Source organism: Lampris incognitus, chromosome 1 (genome assembly GCF_029633865.1).
Source record: "Lampris incognitus isolate fLamInc1 chromosome 1, fLamInc1.hap2, whole genome shotgun sequence".
Taxonomy (NCBI): Eukaryota; Metazoa; Chordata; class Actinopteri; order Lampriformes; family Lampridae; genus Lampris; species Lampris incognitus.
The window spans coordinates 122,531,579-122,551,481 of record NC_079211.1 but is presented as its reverse complement, the minus strand read 5'-3'; the positions used below and the strand labels follow the sequence as shown (position 1 = coordinate 122,551,481).

The window sequence follows — 19,903 nt, the reverse complement described above, 5'->3', positions numbered from 1 at the left end:
TGTTTGGATCACAAAGAAGAACGTTTGTGAGACGCAGAACAAATGAAAAGATGCTGGAAGAATGCCTGATGCCATCTGTTAAGCATGGTGGAGGTAATGTGATGGTCTGGGGTTGCTTTGGTGCTGGTAAGGTGGGAGATTTGTACAGGGTAAAAGGGATTCTGAATAAGGAAGGCTATCACTCCATTTTGCAACGCCATGCCATACCCAGTGGACAGCGCTTGATTGGAGCCAATTTCATCCTACAACAGGACAATGACCCTAAACACACCTCCAAATTGTGCAAGAACTATTTAGAGCAGAAGCAGGCAGCTGGTATTCTATCGGTAATGGAGTGGCCAGCGCAGTCACCAGATCTGAACCCCATCGAGCTGTTGTGGGAGCAGCTTGACCGTATGGTACGCAAGAAGTGCCCATCCAACCAATCCAACTTGTGGGAGCTGCTTCTGGAAGCGTGGGGTGCAATTTCTCCAGATTACCTCAACAAATTAACAGCTAGAATGCCAAAGGTCTGCAATGCTGTAATTGCTGCAAATGGAGGATTCTTTGACGAAAGCAAAGTTGATGTAAAAAAAATCTTATTTCAAATACAAATCATTATTTCTAACCTTGTCAATGTCTTGACTCTATTTTCTATTCATTTCACAACATATGGTGGTGAATAAGTGTGACTTTTCATGGAAAACACAAAATTGTTTGGGTGATCCCAAACTTTTGAACGGTAGTGTATATATATATATATATATATATATATATATATATATATATATATATATATATATATATATATATATACATACATACATACATACATACATACATATATATATTATTATTTTTTTAAATCTTTTTCAGGAACAACCTGCTTCCCATACATACAATGATGTACAATCACACCTACAAGCTGCCCATTACAACAACTGGTCTTCAACATCATCACTAAGCAGCTACACTAAAGTTGGAATGGCTTCAACTCCCTCCATTTAGTGAATTAATGAATACAATTCAAAGCGTGGCAAAAGGAAGACGGGAGCTGTCATAGACACTGCTGAGCTGGGTCCTGTTGTCCCGACTGACCTTCTCCTGCAGTTTGCCCTGCAGCTCTCCCAGCTCCCTGCTGTTCCTCTCACGCTCCTGCTGAAGTGACGACTGCTGCATCTGCGCAGCGTGGCGCAGTGAGGACAGCTCTGCCTCCTTTTCGCTGACAGATCGCATCAGACGCTCCTTCTCTGCCTGCAGAGCCGTCACTGAGCTGTTTAAATGCTCCCCCGTCTTGGAAATGGAGAAGGCGATTAGAAAGCAGAAAAAAATGATAAAACCAAAGGGATGGCAGCAGGTATCTCAGTGGATTTGTTCGCTTCTGAGCCAAACTTCACCAAAAAATATTTTTTATGCCACAGGCCTTCAAAAATATTGAATGAAATTAGCCAATTGAAGCAATTTCACCCAGGAGAAATGTTTCACATGTTTAGAGTGCTATTTTTTTTTTATCCCTATGATTTCAAATACTGAATTAAATGCATATCATCTCTAGGAACCCTTTTCACCCCGGCCTTTTTTCTTGCAATACCAAACATATTACACACACTCACTTTCTCTGTGCTTTGCAGCGTTGACTTGATGCGAGTCATTTCCGCCATCTTCTCCTCTAGCTCTCGCCTCAGCTTTTCCATCTCAAACTTCTGCTCTTCCAACTGTAATCAAGACACAATGAATATAGTTATCGCACATTCACATTGCATCGTTACTTTCAAGGGAGAGAGATTCTCAAAGCAGGTGCAAAGTTGAATTTCAAGCCCAAGTTTCACATGTAACCACAAACTACGCAGCACCAACCTTCATATCGGCTTCCTGTTTGATTCGATCCACCTCAAATGACAGCTGGTGTTTGGTCCTCTCAACTTCCTCCTGAGTCTGCTGAGTGGCTGACAGCATCTTTACCGTGTCTGCACTCTGTCAGCAAATAGGCACACTCGTCATTACCCCACACACAATACAACAGCTGGGTACAGACATCTCATTTAAAATTTAAAAAAAAACAACAATTTTTAGCGCCTTTTTCTCCCCAATTGTACTTGGCCAATTACCCCACTTTTCCGAGCCGTCCCGGTTGCTGTTCCACCCCCTCTGCCGATCTGGGAAGGGCTGCAGACCACCACATACCTCCTCCGATACACGTGGAGTCGCCAGCCGCTTCTTATCACCTGACAGTGAGGAGTTTCGCCAGGTGGACATAGCATGTAGGAGGATCACGCTATTCCCCCCAGTTCCCCCTCCTCCCTGAACAGGCGCCCTCGACCGACCAGAGGAGGTGCTAATAGTGACCAGGACACATACCCACATCCAGCTTCCCACCCGCAGACACGGCCAATTGTGTCTGTAGGGACGCCCGACCAAGCTGGAGGTAACACAAGGATTTGAACTGGTGATCCCTATGTTGGTAGGCAACGGAATAGACCACCATGCTACCCGGATGCCCACAGACATCTAATTTAAAACGTGCCGGGCTGGATTGGTCAGTAGTCAGGCTGTACCTTCCTGAGTAGTTCAGCATGGCTGGCCACCAGCTCAGTGTGCTTCTCCTTAAGCTTATTGTAGCGCTGCTCTGTAGCCTGGGCTCTCTCTGTAAGAATACGAAAGAGATGTTAGTGTTTGGAGCATTTTGGGTGTGTGTGATGTGAGACAATGAGAGAGTCTTAAATCCATTTCTTACTCTCTGCCTCGCTAAAGGTGGTTTGTAAGCTCTCATGTTCCGCATTACGACGACGCGTGGCCTCCAGCTCCATGCGCAGTTGTTCATTTTCCACAAGGGCACGCTGCTTCTGTGCTCGCTGTTCCTCCAGCTCAGCCTCCAAACTGTTGATCTGGGACTTGAGCTGAGTGATGTAGCGCTGAGCCTAAGGAGGAGATGAGGGAGATCAACAGACTTTACACTGACAAGCCACTTGGAATAAAAAAAATGTAAAAAATCCCCAAAAAACGTGTCCTCCACCTCGTCTTCCTAGTGGCCAGTAACGGTAGCATTTGACCACTCACAAAATAATGATTGACAGGCAAATCACCAATCAGTGCTCATTAAATTGTCTCCATTTTAATCAGAAATCCAACACTCCACTAAGCAGCTTATATGCAAAGTACAATAGATAATGCTATGTCAGCCAGAAAGCACATAGCTAAAGGAAAGGGAAATGGTAGAAAATTGTTAGGGAAACTAAAACAGATTTACATTATCCGGGACAATTGAAGGGCAACGTATTTTCTATTCTTTTCCCAAAACACAAGTCGGACTTTCATAAGTATCTTCTATGAATTAAAATTTTGTTAAAGACCACACTATCACCTTAAAGAAACCATTAACAGGCACACTTACATCTGCTGAAAGGGGTAAATTGGTTTAGCCAATGTACTGTGTAAATGTGACTGATGTTACAATAGCAGAGCTCTTGAAATGTCATCAAACATTGTAAAACCTAACAAAACCCACCTCCCTTAGCTCATTAGAGATAGAAGACAGAAGGGAACTTGATGTATAATGCAAAAGTATGTCTTTAAACATCTAATGGTGCATTGAATTTTATTGGCCTGAATAATATGACCCAGGCAGTTCTGAGTTAATGGGTCATGCAGACACTTATTAGTTTTATTCACATACCATTTTAGCCAGTGAGCATTGATTATCCATATTGTTTAATGTGGACACATGGAAGATCAATTTTAAAGCCTCTCTCTTATTCACTTAATCATTTATATTTTTTATATGTGTTTAACCCTGATTTTTAGGCCAATGTCTTGGTTATGATATATTAGAGTATATTAGCCATTTGTTTCATTAACTTCATTAACTTTAACAATGGAAACGTCTCTGCTCACCCGAATGCCCTCCAAACATCCAATTGCAAACATACGGTTGGAGAGATAAGGCACATCTAGATTTATCCTTCTCTCTCTACTGACTCTTGCAGACCATCATAACAAACAACTATATTTGGAGGACCAACCAATAACTATGAATATAATTTATTCTTTTAAGCAGCAGCATCTGCTATAGAGAAAAGCATCGCTGGCCATGAACAATTACATGAGAACTCTACATGTTGTTGACCCACCACATGTATCCAGTCCATGTATTTTGAAATCCTCAGTCATCTTCTTATTCTTCAGACATAGCTCCCCATCTTTATTTGCTTTTTTTTTTTAAGCTGGACCGACAGGTTCTGCTTTTGTACTTGGGGAATTTTTTTCCTGGTAAATGATCTCATAGGGCATGCAAAAGATGTGTCCTCCATGTGTGCCTTTTCAAAGGCATCTAATGTCCAGATGGGTCCTTGTTCACTGCACAATGTGCATGCACAAGCCATCTTGTTATGGACTGCATAACACTTGGTTTGCCTCAGCACTTCCACTGTTGGGAATTGCATATATCTGGCATACATCATGCTAAAAAACTAAGTGTATGCCAGCAGTCCCGTCAAGTTAGCCTATATGGTATTCATAATCATAATATAAAAACCCATTATTGTTGAAACAGTGGGGATGTAGAGATGGAAAACCCAGGAGAAAAATCTCTGGTGGGATTTGAATCTACTCTTGTAGTTCCACAGTTGAGAAACTAACTACTAGACAACCACTGGGTTTCTCCCCGCATCTCCTGTGGTAGTGAACAGTAGAGATTGAAAGCAAATATGGTGGAGATGATATGCAGAAAAGGTTGTTCGCTGCATAGTGAACCCATGATAATGTCGGAAGCATACCAGGCTGGCCCCGTCACCTTCCATTTTGAGGCTACTTACTAAATTCCACATGTAAAGGTCAGTATTTGCATCCACCCAACATTTTACCCAGTCATTCCCACATAATTAATGTTCCTTCACTGTCATGTCTCTGTTGTACACAAAACACAAGTCTGACTCCCAACATCCACAAAGCTGGTTGCTTACAATCAGGTCTAGCTCCATACCTCCGCTTTAACTCTCTCAAGCTCTGCTCGCAACAACTCCAAGTCCCGTTTTAGGCTCTCGATCTGGAGATCCCTGCAGGACCAGGCAACCCACAGTCATAGACAGCAAAGCATTTCACAAACAAAAATCTGACAGAATAGTTCCAATATGGCACACAAATAACCTCTAAAGGGTTATTGTCATTTTGGGGGTCTAAGACGAAATTTGGATCCATTTATTTTTCGCCTATGGCAAAAATGGTCTCATTTTCCAATCATTCTGCTTTTAAAATATTTCCAATCATTTTGCAGATGTTACATCACCGGACTACGAGAGCACGCTTTTGCCAAATCTGCCACTTGTTCGGAGCAAATACAACTCGTGCTTGACTAACAAATGCTAGTGATTTCATAATGCAGCTTCAAAACTGATCAAAATCTACCCCAACCAATCTAGAAATCCATTAACAGAGCAATCTTCAAAAGCAAAAAGAGTCAATATCCACACTGGACACTCTTTTAAAAAGCCATTATTTTACTTCCCTATACATTTTTACATTGGACTGAAAAAGGGTTAGAGCTTGAGTACCTTATTTAAGGATGACATTTATATCACATTTTAGAGGTCTATGCAGAACATGCTGGCTTACCTGTCATCGAAGCCTCCATTGGGAGGACCAAAGGTCTGATCAAATATGTCAAATTGCTGAAAGAAAATGACAAAAAGAAAGATGTATGCTCTTTCAGTCAAAAATTGTACATGTGTGTGAGTTACATGTGTGTCTGTGAGTCTGTATGCAGGCATCTGCGACATGTTAGCCATACCTGGGGCTGTGCCTGCATGCTGGATGTGGACACCTCGCTGACTTCAATCAGCGGCTCAGGGTCATCGTCGTCATCATCCTGTTGCTCAGGTTCATCCTCATTTGGAATGACCACCACTGGTTTCACATGCTTGGCCAGTGAGGCTGCATGCAGGAAGTTTGGAGGGGACTGGGAAGGAAAAAGGGACCAAGGTCATATACAGATGGTTGGAAACAGTAGAGCCTATTGTTGATTTCAATTGAAAACCTTGCTACAGCAATTATGGACATTTCATGTTTTTAGTGGGGATGAAAGAACACATGGTCCTCCATGAAAGAGAATGTATGATACTCTCTGTCACAAAGAACTTTTCCAAATCAGTACAAAATTCCTCATTTTGGAGAAACGAGATTTGTTGTTTGAGCTTGCAATTCCTACAATGAGGCTTTCTCCAGCACTGGAGTCATCCCACCTCTCCCAAACTCTCTATGCTCTTACATCAGGCAGTTTGGGGATCTGGATGAGTCTCTTGAAGTATAGCATGTCTCTGGCTTTATTGAAGAAAGTCTTAAGGCTGTGGGACAAGGGGAAAAGAATACAATTTTTAAGTATATGTTGTGGATTCATACAATATAATATTTTCAATGTAGAATTTGAAACATTAATATGGAAATAGTAACCTTTCCCAGAGATACTTTATAGATGTTAAATTCCACAGTAAAATGTGCCAATTTGTAGCACAATTTACTACTGCAAAACACATAAATTTCACCTGTGTTTAATTATTAACACTAGTCATTTAATATACTAGCTGAGATATAATGTAAACTAGCTTAAGATATGAAAGTCACGCTTTTTCTGTGTTCATCGCAGGACAGAATTTTAAGTGTCAACAGCTCCCTCTTCCCTGCAGACTCATATCTCTGCTCCAAAGTAAGGAACTGTATGCCAGACAGTGACACCCAGTGACACACTACTAGGGTGGGGGATGGGTGCTAGTCATGGGAATATTTGCATCAGTTGCGAGTGATGGAGTTCAGGGTAGGGAAGGGTTACGTTGCAGCCTTCATTTGGTATGATGGCCATTTTTCCTTTGACAGCCTTGCCTCTATTCACTTGTAGCCTAAGGCCTTGGAAAATTTACCTGTGGAACTGGTCATGGAAACGATCACGGTGTCCTTGTAAAGTGTCAGCAGGGAGACCTGAAATCCAAAACATGGCACTAAATTACTATTGTGTAACAATGCAATGAATTCAGACCCTTATCTAATCAGTATATCGCCACACATTTAAGAAGCAAGGATATAAATAACCCCACTGTTACATGTATTACTTGAATGTTGTGTCAGACTTTTTTCTCGTTTATGGTGTATAAAATACTCCATCTGAGCAATAACTTATCTTACAGGCATGGAGCTTGAAGAGCAGCTTGACAGTGAAGTGATAGAGGTGACTGCAGTCTTGGATGACCTGGATAAGTGGGGAAAGGCGACACTGGCCTGATGTGAGGGTGGAGATGGCGATGGATGTGTTGAGCTGCCGGAGGACTGAAAAAGATACCACACAGACATTAAATGTATATTTCAGCATACCCAGAGCAAATTGCCACATGCCAACTACTGTCTAAGCTGGTTAAGATTAATTTGGCTTGGTGAAACTCTGTGGCTCAAAATTATAAAATTGAAACAATGGTATGTGGGACCATAAATCATTCACTTTAAAGTGTTTAGTAAACAGAACTACTGTAGCACAAGAGTGTACATCATGTGTGAACACACAAGGAAATCTACTTCCAAAGTACAAGATATCTCGTCTGAGAGCAGAGCTGGCAGACTTTGTTTACAGTACAGACAGAATGCTTTGTTTGTGCTTCTTCATAATGTGATCCTGTGCCAACATCCTCCAGAACAGGGAGGGGCATACCACCACCGTCAAATCAGAGGAAATCAACTTAATGTCCTCTAATTGCAGGCATCAGGCATTTCCTTTTTGGTGAAAACAAATCTAGGCCAAAAAAGGAGAACAATGGTCAAGATTGAGTAAGAGGGGTGAATTTTCTTTTTTAAAGAATTGACCACTGGAAGGGGAAGCAAGAGATAATTACAAAACTTCTTTGACTAGCCATTGGCCTTGGTACAAAATTAGATAATGTCAGTGGCTAACAGTTCTGTAGTGTAGCTCAGGTTACTCATCCTAGGATAGGTTAGGTGGGGGATGAATAAAGTTAAGAGTAGGGCCTTTTCACCTGTCTCTGCCAGCCTCAGCTCCATGTCCATGTAATCAAACACCTCCACTGTGAGCTGGAACCTGCAGAGGAGAAGTTGATACCCTTGTTAGTGAGAAAAAGGCTCCCCTCAGACACAATGGGAATGGGTGCCTGCTAAATGAAAAAGAGCAGTAGGGCTTGTAGGCTTTCCTGTTTATTTTATGAACAGTCAACTGGGGAAAGATGGGATTACATGGAATGGGATAGTACTTATAATACTGACTTCTTTTTAAACAGTATTCAAGGTTGTTGCAGTAACTGATAAGAATGCAGGAATCAAATAAAAAGAATATCCTTTGGAGTTGAAGAAAGTCATTTTCAAGATTTACCCATAACTTGAAAAAAAAAAGGTTTGACGGCAGAGCTAGATAATGGTATTTAACTTAAATGGCAGTCTGTAAATTGTAATTAGTTATTAGATTAAGTCTAGCTGTGATAGGAATACAGAGTTCTGAAAAGCTAACCAGGGAAAGTAACTGAAAATGATCAAATTACAGTGAAAGAATAATCCATTGTATTATGTATAGTATCATTTAAAAGGCGTTACCCAACTCATAGGGTACTATGCAATTCCATACCAGATTATATTTAAAAAGTAACCTTCTTTATCCTGCTTCTGAATGGTTGCAAAAGCACATAATCTAGAAGAGAGTAGAGAGAGGGCAGAGAGAAGAGAAAGGGACTAGAGAGGGACTCACACATTATTGATGTCTGTTCCTGCTGTGCGCTCTAGGACCTCATCTGTAGCCTCCAAGTTGGGCCGGATTTCAGAATGCTGCATCAAGGTATATTTTTGGTGTATTAGTGTGGATTGCCATTCACAAGAGCTCTTTTTTTTTTATATCGATAGGGATAAATCAGCCTTTTGATACCATCTTACTCCTACTGCAGAGGGTGCTCTTACCTTCACGTGGAACTCCATCTTTGTACAGAGCAGCTTAGTGTATAGAGCTGCCAGCTGTCCGTATCGGTCGTGGAGGTTGCCCTGGAAACCAGCGGCAGGAAAGAGGAAGCAGTAAGTTGAGCTTTATCTCAACAGCAGGGAAAAAATCTCATCCGTCCCTCTAAAAATTCCCATCTAGCCTCTCTTATCTCTCTCAGTGGAGTGAGATTATCTAAGACCACACACGGGAACACAGTTGAAAACTCAGACACTAAAATGTCTGTTTTAATTATGTTATCCCATTTTCTACAGCTGCAATAGAAGCCGGAAAAAAAATTATCCGAAGCATATTATTTGGCAAATGCAATTTTTTGTAGAACGCCAAAAATACAAAACCTGACTCACCCATAGTGCCCCCACTTCAACAAGCGTACTGTGATGTCTCATGCAGTCCTGTAGACTCTGTGAGGAGTAATGAAAAAAGCCATGTTAATTTAAATACGAAAAAAAAACTTGTCATAACACTTCCAATTCTATAACCCCAACTTGGCTCTATGTCTAAAAAAAGGCTGTCCCTCAAGTAAATATATCTGACTGAAATAACTGACTCCAGGTGGATGGGGTAAGAGAGGGGCTGGATGCTTACATTTTGGTGGCCGTCCCGCAGCACTTTGTGCAACACGTGGCAAAATTTCCAGCTGAGGATAGAGCTGCTAGCCAGAGGTAGGCCCAGGGCATAGGACCAGAAGGTGTATGCACCCTTCTCCCTGTGAGTGCCCAAAATGATCCCTGTTGTCTTTGATAAGGAAACGCAAAGCCAACATGAAGGACAGATCAAAAAAAAAGTTGTATTATACATGCCTATGAAGTTTGTGTCACTCCATAACTGTGCCATTTAACTTTGTTGGCAATCATTTGTTCATAATATAAAACCATGGGAAAAAAATGTGCATGGAATTCACTATGGTATAAAGAATTGGGTATAACAACAGCTAACCATCCATCCATCCATTATCCGAACTGCTTATCCTGCTCTCAGGGTCGCGGGGATGCTGGAGCCTATCCCAGCAGTCATTGGGCGGCAGGCGGGGGGACCCGCCAAGCTATCACACAGGGCCGACACACACACGCACATTCATACCTAGGGGCAATTTAGTATGGCCGATTCACCTGACCTAAAAGGACAACTTGACCCAAGCTAATGAACTGAATTGAAAGGATACGTCGTGCATGTTTCTCCTTCACCGGTGTCTCAGTGGAGTTGATGGCTTTGCTGATGCTGCTTAGCTGGAGAGAGAAAGAGAGAGAACTGTTTAAAAATCCCATACTGGGGGAGGAAAATAAAACGCCAAAAGAGATTTTTAGTCCAGATACTTTGCTACTTTAAGAAAAAACAACAAAACAGTAGTGCAGAATTATGTAGCCATAAATCATCGTGTTATTGTCTATATCTGCAACACATTCATTGTTTAGTTAACAATCACATAATTACAGCTATTTTTAGCAGGGTAACGCCTCTGTTTGACCTAGTTTGGACACACTTTTATCACGGTACATTTGGTTACATGACCCTGGAGGATGGGAGGAATAAGGCGTTCACTCAAATAAGCGATGAGGATCTGCCCCTGCATGATCAGCTGTGGTGCTGAGAGTACACACAGCAACACCTGGACTCACTTTTAGCCTCGACAGCAGCAGTACAGCAGTCATGAGTAAACCACACTTACAGAACAAAAGAAACGTAAAGTCTTCCTGACGACAACTGGTTGCAATGAAAAATAGGAATCACCAAAAAAAAAGAAAAAAAAGAAAAGAAAAGACTGTTTTAAGTCTCACTTTATGATTAGCCTGCTTTTCTTTTTTCTTTTTGAGAAGACCACCCTCAAGTCTAAGAGTAATGTAGGATGACCTAACGGTTGGACTTCTGTTTATTCGATTGGGCGTGATCCTTACTTTGGAGAGATGAGGCATGTTTACCACATACCAAACATAGTCTTGTACAGAGATAATGGCAACTACAGCAACAAGAAAAGAGCAAAGGAATTACAAAAGGTGTTGATAACATTGTCTATGCTCATCAATGCCAAGAAAAGACATAAGGGTGTTTTTTATTTAAGTAATTCCGTGTTGTGAATTTACATTCTTACAGTCTGCTTAAAATACAAAACAAACAACTATAATGTGTAGAGCATTCCACTTTGTCATCTATTAGAGCCCAGGTCAAAGACTGTTAACTGGGCATCATTAGCTTGCATCCTTCCTCATTATCCAGCTGATAATGAGACCAAGAGAGAGTTAGGAAATGTCACCAGTACCATGGGACATGCAGCTCCGGAGTTTGCCCCACTGCAACCTGGTCTAGCAGGTAAAACAAGTATATATACATGGCAGTAGGAAAGCAGCGAGAAAGGTAACAGACAGGCTGGATAACAAAATTGTGAGTCTGAGTCCAGCAGCGATATATCATTATTTTCAATTTTCTTTTTTGGTGAATGAGAATATTTACTAAATAAATATAGCACAACCACAGTGCAACCTCTGCTACAGGAGCTACTTAGTTTGGTCATGTTACTTTGCAGTGTTAGCCATCTCCATAGTCACCCCTGGTCCATAAATTGTCATCTGTGATGTTGAAAACAAATACAACAGGCTCACACATAAGTCCAAGCATCATAACAGGAACAATATAATCCACACATTTGATGATGATAAATCCCAGTAAACCTCTTGTTCATCAATTCCTATCATGAATAACATGTTGGGCCAACAAACTGAGATCCATGTTTGGCGTTAGATGTTAGTTAGTGTGAAATTGCTTTGCAGTTCTTTATTTATTTTTCTTCCGCCCATTTTTTTTGACACTTTGTAGCTCCTTCATACTTTTAGCTACTTAAACCATTCAACTATCAAAATGTTCAACTCATTAAGGACATCATTGCTCCCCTTTCAGATTTTTCATACCTTATCTCCTCCTTCATTTTTTGAGCTAGAAACCCCATTTAAAGCTTAAACAGTTCAGGACATTCAGCTCTTTCAGAATCCTATTCAGATTTTAAAAATAGTTTATAGTTTTTGAACAATTCAGATCTAAAGTTTAGCAATTCTGCCATACAATTTGCCTGTTAGAATGTTCAGTCCTATTGTGACATCACATATCAATTTGAAACTCAACTGCCAGCCTAATTACTGTCAACTCTCAACACCTGGTAGATTTGATCAGCTTCTGCCACTTCTTAACTGCAGCTCAGCATTCACACGCTTTTTCTGTGGAAAAGCATTTTTCTAGTTAATGTTTCGAGTCTGTTAAACTCGGTGCATTTTCACACGTGGTAAACCCAACCCTTCACAGAGTAAACAAACCATGGCTGGCATTTGCAAATACCATTTATGTGTTGCGTCATTTTAAACCTATTCTGTGTTGGTTCATAGCATCTGTATTGTACCATCTATACTGTCCAATCAATGCTAGCATGCCAGCTCCACCATTTAATTTTAGATTATTACATAAGAGAGTAATCCAGCATATACAGTGGCATGAGTGAGCAATAACAGCTCAAGCTTTTACGCAGCAGTTTGTCTTACACCATTTCAGCCTCTCTTCTAGTTTCAGCTAAATAACTTGTGAATTAAAATTGTCCCTTTTTGGTGTATATAAATGTAACTGTGCACAACCCCTGTAGCCTGCAAATTTAAAATGTCAACAGAATTCCCACAAACCCTCTCTCACCAGTCTCATCCTCAAGTATGAGCTGAAACACCCACATCGCATCTTTTTAACACATAACCAGACATCAGTAGCGAAAGGCACCACTTGACAGAAACCAGTGAAAGATCTTATGTAAAACCCAGGAATCAAAAAGTCCACAAGCTGATAACTCGGCCCAGAACTACCGCCGCCATCAAAACATACACGCCCATGAAACAAAGCACAACGGGCCTACTGTGGGTGAAAACTGGCCTTAGGAGTGAGTGAAGGGAGAAGGGTGACCTGGTTAAATTGACTCCCCCTCCTACTGAAGCAAATGAACTGGTAGTCCCTGGTTTACACAGGGCAAGTGCAATGGACTAGGATGGAGGGATATGTGACAATGAGGGACTTGTTGGGGGAGGAAGGCCGACAGCTGGGGTAGAAGCCTAGGCTGGATGGGGGCCGTGCTCTGGCACACAGAGCCTGTCACTGAGGCCTTAACAGATGGCAAATGAACAGCATGGCTACAGGGAAACTTTCATAATACATTCAAAATGCCTATCAGTTGAGGCATGGCGAGAGAGAGAGGAAAAGGAGATAGGCATAGCGGGGAGAGAGAGAGAGAGCGAGAGAGAGATGAGGCATGGTGACAAAAGAGGAAATGGATATGGGCATAGCGGAGAGAGAGAGAGAGAGAGAGAGAGAGAGAGAGAGAGAGAGAGAGAGAGAGAGAGAGAGAGAGAGAGAGAGAGATTTACAGAGAGAACAAGTGACAAGTGAGAGACATCAAATGTTAAGTGGGAAGCAGGTAATGGCCAACCATTACATACATGTCACGATAAAAAGGGAAAAATTGCATTTTAATATGCTATAAATACAGTATACATGATTTTCTACAAGGACAGGTACAACCACAAGCTGCATAGGGCTGGCCATTTTGTTAGATTTTCAATAATCCTCATTGGAACAAACTAGTATACTGCATATTCAAAAGTGGTTTAAATGTTCTCACTCTGTCAGTATCAGGCACACTAGAGGGATCATAGCAGCAGCATTTTGATTATCCCAAAACCAACTTACTAACACATGTGGGCACTTGTACATAAAGAAACATGAAGACTTCATTGTTACGAGCGTAGACATAGTTTCTAAAGCTCTACCACAGCAAACTTAACAAATCAGCATTATCAAGCCTCATATCAACTTATGCTCCACCAGCACTCACGCAGATATCAAAAAACAAACAGACAAAACCTAAACGTTTTACTGACAACATAACTTGCTCCAGTTGCTCTGGACGGGATGACGCGGTGAACTGTGTGCGACCTAGCAAGTTAGCATTGGATCCACACATGAGCCTAAATCTCCTGACAGAGAGACAAATGAGTAAAGAGAGGGAGGGGAAGCCTGTGTTAATCCCCGAGGCCTGCCATAAGGTTTATTGCCAGCAAGCATTACTGTACACATTCACTCATGCAACAGTCCACAAACGTTCAACACAGATACTACACGCTCCATAACACCCTCTAACCTTGAGGCATCTTTGCTTACCTTGTCATCTCTGCCTTTCAGCAATGTGTCCATGTGCTTGGACATGCCTGCTGGGAGAATGCAGGCAGCGAGCTAAATCCAAGCAACACCACCACACCTGCACTACTTCACACTGGACATAATGCCCCACAGCAAGAGCACTTATTGCAGGTCCTTATCAGCTTAATTCAACAAACTGCCTCTGTGGCTCTTGCTGACAAGGTCACACACAGACTTGACCATGACCGACACCCTTCCGCAAGGGTACTACAGGAGTGATACTGGTTAACAAACCTGCCAGTGAGCCATCATCTGGTTACCTGGATGAGTTACTTTACTTTAGGGTTTAATTTCTAAGAGAAGCCCTGGCCCAATTTGGAGACCATTGACATCATCAAAATATTAAGAGCAACGGAAAGTATCACAGGAACATCAAAAGCAAAATGCAAATTTTTTGTTTAAACAACCTTATCGACACTTATTTTAATGAACACTCAGCTTCAAAGGTTGTCTTGAAAATCCACAAAAAAAAATAGCATTGAGATTTTTTTTCCTTCATAATTTTTCAAATAACACTCACTAAAAACAAATACTTTTATACATTTTTGTGCTTTTCTACTGTAACTTTCTCACTGTTGGCTTCTGGGTTTTGATTTTCCAGTTCAGAAAAAGAATACTCTTCCCAAAATCAATATACAATATCAGCAATAACCCAAAACTACATTTCACATTCTCCTGCCAACTGCTTGTTTGTCCCAACAGAAAGTAAAGTAACTGCATTGTGACAATCACAATAGAAACATTGATGCACACTACAAAAAAAAAAAAGCTATGGAATGGACCGGAGTAGTAGATAATAGATTAGACAAACTAAGGTCAACATTTTCTAAACCCCCATCCCCCTGGAAAAAAAAAACCAGCTCATCCCAAACACTTTCATGCCAAACTTGCTAATTGTCAGCAGTTTTCAAGTTGTTGCTGTCGGGATCCATTACTCCCAAATCCTTTCACAGTGTGCTCTGAGCATGTTCCTATGAACGCTGCACACCATGTCATAAAATTGACCAGGCTGAGGCTCAAACAATTTACTGTAGGCCTGAATATTTGGTTTCTGTGTAGACCACGGGGATTTGAACAACGACAACAAGACTTGCGAAACATAGTGTCAGCTAGCATGCACACACACATGGGTGAGACATGTAAGGTACAAATTTAATCATGAGAGACTAGTCAGTTTCGAAAGAAAGCCTCGATGGAAAATAGGGCAATACATGTGTTAGGGAACAGCATAATAAAGACAAGGTGAAACCCCAGCATTTCGAAGCAAAGGTCAATGAAGCAAAAAAACAACTACGCAGGAAGAGATTTCCTCCCCTTTGTGGTGTAAAACCTGAGTAAACAACATGTTTAAAGGATATTTACTAGAATGAATAAACAAACAAAAGAATATAAAATAAAGGGTTTTCAAAATTAATCAAACTCAGCAACCAGTGGACCATCTTCCCAGGGGGTCAGCCCTATGTTCCCTCAGCTCTGTGGGTTAGCTATTGAATAGGTTAGCTATCGGATAGGTTAGCTAAAGAATAGGTTACCAATAGAATATGTTAGCTATCAAATAGGTTAGCTATCAATAAGTTAGCTATAGAATAGGTTAGCTATCGGTTAAGCATTGGGTTAAGGTTAGGGTTAGGTAGATGTTGAGGTTAAATCAGGTTAAGGTAGTTTAGGTTAAGTTTAGCTAAATTCCATGAAATAGGGCTGAGGGAACCTGTACCCACTCCCCTTCCCAGAGGAAACCTTGGTAAAATGACCAAAGCAAACATTCTGGGGAAACCCCATTCAATCACACGATTTTGTACTGCTGCCAGTTACAAACAAAACTATGCATAATATTTACAACAGTTTATGATTAGGCCTTTTCCCATTTGTTTGTTTTCTATCAAAATAAATACAGACTTCATGAAGACATGCTTTTTTAATGTTGGCCAACAATGACTTGCGCACATCATAAACAAGTAATGATTTCCAAGTAACTGAGAACTAGATCACCCCCACTTACATAGGGAACAGCAAAGTAAGAGAATGAATGAGGATCTTTGAAAGAAGTTGAATCTTAAGCAGTCGGCCAATCGGTGGCCAGTACATGTTTTAAGTAGGCTGTAGTAGACTTGTCTACTATGCTGCAGCTTTTCAAGCTTCATGCCGCTTTTTGTTTTTCCATCCTTTTATAAACTCAGACATCTCACACACAATCATCTTATTTAATTTTTGATATGTAGAATAAGTTTTAGATGATCTTCATTAAAAAAATGCAGTGTGTAAGCGCTGGTGCTACCATCCCCCCTCACTCCCTCCCTAGGTGCTCACTCAGGCAACTGGGAGTGAGAGAAAGCAAACACACCAAACACACAACAGGCACAGTGTGGGACATTTAACCTTGGTTCTGAGGTCGACAAAGAGAGGAGAGACTGCAAAAAGAGAACGAAAGAGAAAGGAGAGCGTGAGCACAAAAAGAGAAAGTGAGGAAAGGTGAGAGAGGGATTGAGCAAGACAAGTGTGGCAAAGCTTCAGTTTACTGGGTGAATCAGCAGTATTGCATTGGTCAATGACAAGAGCAGTGGAAGTCTAATGGAAGAATATAAACACTTCCCCTTACGTGTGGGCATCCTTTTAAGTTATCCAAAGTACCCTGGCTTTAGCCTCTCCAGAGCCAAAGCAAATCAATCAAACTAATACACTAAGTCTTCCACTGTATTGGAGGTCAAATAAAAACTTGTCTGATGATATAGGGAAGGGGCAGTATGTTGCAAACATATGCTTGGGTTGACACAAAATGCATTGGCCTACAGAAAATAAGCAAGTCAATTTGGCTACATTTAATTGCTACCTGACATGATCTAAACTTTACCCTTGATCTTCATTTTCTCTATATTTGAATATAATTTGTGTGTACGCTTATTGAGCACCTTACGAACATCAGTGACTTGGTTAAGAACATTTTGGATAAGACATTTGAGGGAAATTGACATTCACTTTGGTAAAAGTTAAGTAAGGCCTGTGTCTTGCTGATCACTTACAGGAACTAAGAAACTGGGGCTGGTGTTTAGCCCCCTGAACAAAAGACAGGTTGTTAGGCACAGAGAAAGAAACTGTGCACGAGTATCACCTAACAACCCAGTAACGCCATCTAAAGAAGGATGCTTTTGCCCTTGAGAGTTTCATAAGAAAGTCAAAACGCTATTTGTTTAGCATCCACAAAACTGAACCAAACATTAGTTTGGTAGAAATTCAGTCAGCCAACTTAGCAAGTCCTATCAAGGTATGACTGAAGTAAAAGGCAGAGGGTCTTTGAACATACAAACCGATGAATATACACTAAATGTAGGTCTTCCTCGAAGACATGGAGACATACGATTACAATGGCTCATAAATTTAAGTTCTATGAAAACTCACGAGGTTTCTTTATCAACTCAACCTTGTGTGAATGTCATTCTTCTGTCTCACTGAACAGGCTATATACTAAAAACATATCAACTCTGAAATTACATCTACGGTGGCAAAAGGAGCACGTTTCTCTTTCCATGTAGGGTATTTTAAGCTAGTATGACTTTGTCTAAAGCTGGCAAACTAGTTTAAAAGTCACAGGACCCCCCTCCCCTGTTCATTATCCAAGGACACACACACACACACACACACACACACACACACACACACACACACACACACACACACACACAGTTTGATATCTGTTTCGCTCTCCCAGTTATGGTTCATGGGTGTGTGTCATGACTGCCACATTCTACATTAAGGCTTTGTAAAAGACATGGATGTAAAGGTGGACAAACGGGAAGGACTAGATCAACAATGAACTGATAGACAAACTTCCAAAATCTGAACATCGGTATGAGGATACATTACAGCTTTCAACTGCTTGAAAAGCAGATGATCCATAGTCACCTCACCTCACAGTATGAATCTACATATATAGTGACATGCTAGGCAATAATAAAATGCTTTAACAAAGCATTAGAAGAAAAAAATGCCCGGGCATGTATGCTTGTTCACTCAAAGATCAGTTTGGTGTAAATTATTTAAAATGTTATCCTTAATTTGAAAAAAAAATATTTTCATTGCTACTTTAGACTCTGGTGAAGAAAGGCCTTCAGGTTGATGCTCAGCCACAACAGGGAAATGAACACGTATCAAAACTGACTTCGTTACGCATGTTTGGATTTCGTCACTGTTACCTCGCAATTCACCACCGTCCATCATATCAAACGACTCTATCCAAACTCACAGAACAAATGTTTGCTTTTCGACAAACCGAATAGTTATTTTTAATGATTAATTTTGGGTTCCTAAACTGAAACAAACGCTCTTAATCATAGTGGGATTATCCAGTAAAAGAGAAAGTGCAGAAAACGTGGCTTGTCATGCTAATGTTAAAATGGACAAAATAGAAACCTACACCGGTTAACGATGGGGGGGGGTAAAGCTGCAGCGTACCTGACAATATTTGCCCGTGTTAGTGTTACCAAACAACTCATCATCATCCGCCAGCATCCCGGTGATATTTACCTGCTGTTTGTCAAAATGTTCCCTTTCTGCGCCCAAATTGGTCTCGGTCCTTTTGCTCTTCACCCTCGAAGGCACCTGCCTTATGGAATTCATCCTCGAGTGTGATATCGCAAAGGCAGGCGACGGATTTTGGTAGAAATGTCTCGCCCCCCCACCCCCAAAAAAACTAAAACAAAAAAAATTCTTCTGTTAAATGTCAAGTGCTTCTTCGCGGGAGGAGACGTGAGACGTAGACAACCGGTCCCAGTCGTTGTATGACTGCCAGTGTCATTTCGGAGCAGAGGCTGGATTCATTATTAATGATGAGACGCCGCGTTCAGTGGAGGAAAAGGCGAAATGAGCAAGCAAGTCGAGCGGGTCTAGTGACGTCACATATCCTCCTCCTCTCAAGGTAGAATAGGCGATCCCTGTTCCTGCCGTAACCACGCTGCCTATTTTTTGACATATTTCCCCCCCACCACCACCGCCACCACCCCCCCCTCCTCCAGAGTTTTCCCCACGAATAGTAAGCCTACTATTACGAACGTTACTGGCACAAAGATGACAAACAAATAAAAATGTGGTGTTTAACGGCCCCTATTACCGCCCTTAATTTCCCCTTGGCATCCCTTGGGGATGGATGTCACCACATGAGGGGTGTCTTAACTTTCAGCAAAAATTAAAAACGAGGCCACAACTGCTTTGAGGATACAAGGTTAACTAGCCGTTGAACAACTGTATCGTAAACGCGACCCAAACCTACCCCCCCATCCCACCATGACCCGCGCATGCGCAATAGCACCCGATAGGACGCAATTGTCAGAACAGAAACCAGGAGATGATGCTGGGATATGAAAGAGGACGCGCAAATGGCAGGGCGACAATTTTCAAAGCATACATTTCTTTGATACAAAAAAATTGAAGGAAACAGAAGTACCAGGTAAAGAACTGCAATAAAAAGTTAACAGCAGGTCTGAATGGGTGAGGGCCAAGACTCGTAACGGGCGACCTGAGGCATGTGGAAGAACCAGATTTGGACAGTGCTTCCCCCCTCACCCAGTTATTTGAAGGTTTCATGGAAAACCCCCAGAATCAAATCACACCCACGTGTACCTAACATGTTGTGTACTGCCACCTGAAATTGAACAATTTTATGTCTTTATGTCAGACAGATTGTACCGAATGTAATCTGTGTTTGTTTACATTCTAAATTTGTTTCCTGAGTCAGTCACCCACTAC

At 41.3% G+C, this 19,903-nt stretch overlaps 1 protein-coding gene across 2 annotated transcripts in view; it reads right to left on the bottom strand.

The window, feature by feature from the left end:
* hip1rb (huntingtin interacting protein 1 related b) overlaps positions 1–19,028 on the bottom strand; it is a 32,355-nt gene extending 13,327 nt beyond the window's left edge. For both annotated transcript variants that reach the window (XR_008810578.1, XM_056284142.1), the window contains exons 1-18: positions 18,686–19,028; positions 10,113–10,176; positions 9,536–9,678; positions 9,295–9,351; positions 8,911–8,991; positions 8,705–8,781; positions 7,986–8,047; positions 7,147–7,287; positions 6,885–6,942; positions 6,239–6,314; positions 5,762–5,929; positions 5,587–5,642; positions 4,958–5,030; positions 2,714–2,897; positions 2,535–2,623; positions 1,837–1,953; positions 1,593–1,694; positions 1,078–1,272 (exon numbers count right to left, since the gene is read on the bottom strand). Coding sequence is in view for 1 of the 2 variants with exons in the window: in XM_056284142.1 (XP_056140117.1) it covers positions 1,078–1,272; positions 1,593–1,694; positions 1,837–1,953; positions 2,535–2,623; positions 2,714–2,897; positions 4,958–5,030; positions 5,587–5,642; positions 5,762–5,929; positions 6,239–6,314; positions 6,885–6,942; positions 7,147–7,287; positions 7,986–8,047; positions 8,705–8,781; positions 8,911–8,991; positions 9,295–9,351; positions 9,536–9,678; positions 10,113–10,176; positions 18,686–18,778 (1,836 nt within the window). In the remaining variant the exon portion in view is untranslated. The remainder of the gene's footprint in view (positions 1–1,077; positions 1,273–1,592; positions 1,695–1,836; positions 1,954–2,534; positions 2,624–2,713; positions 2,898–4,957; positions 5,031–5,586; positions 5,643–5,761; positions 5,930–6,238; positions 6,315–6,884; positions 6,943–7,146; positions 7,288–7,985; positions 8,048–8,704; positions 8,782–8,910; positions 8,992–9,294; positions 9,352–9,535; positions 9,679–10,112; positions 10,177–18,685) is intronic.
* Positions 19,029–19,903: the final 875 nt, after the last annotated feature.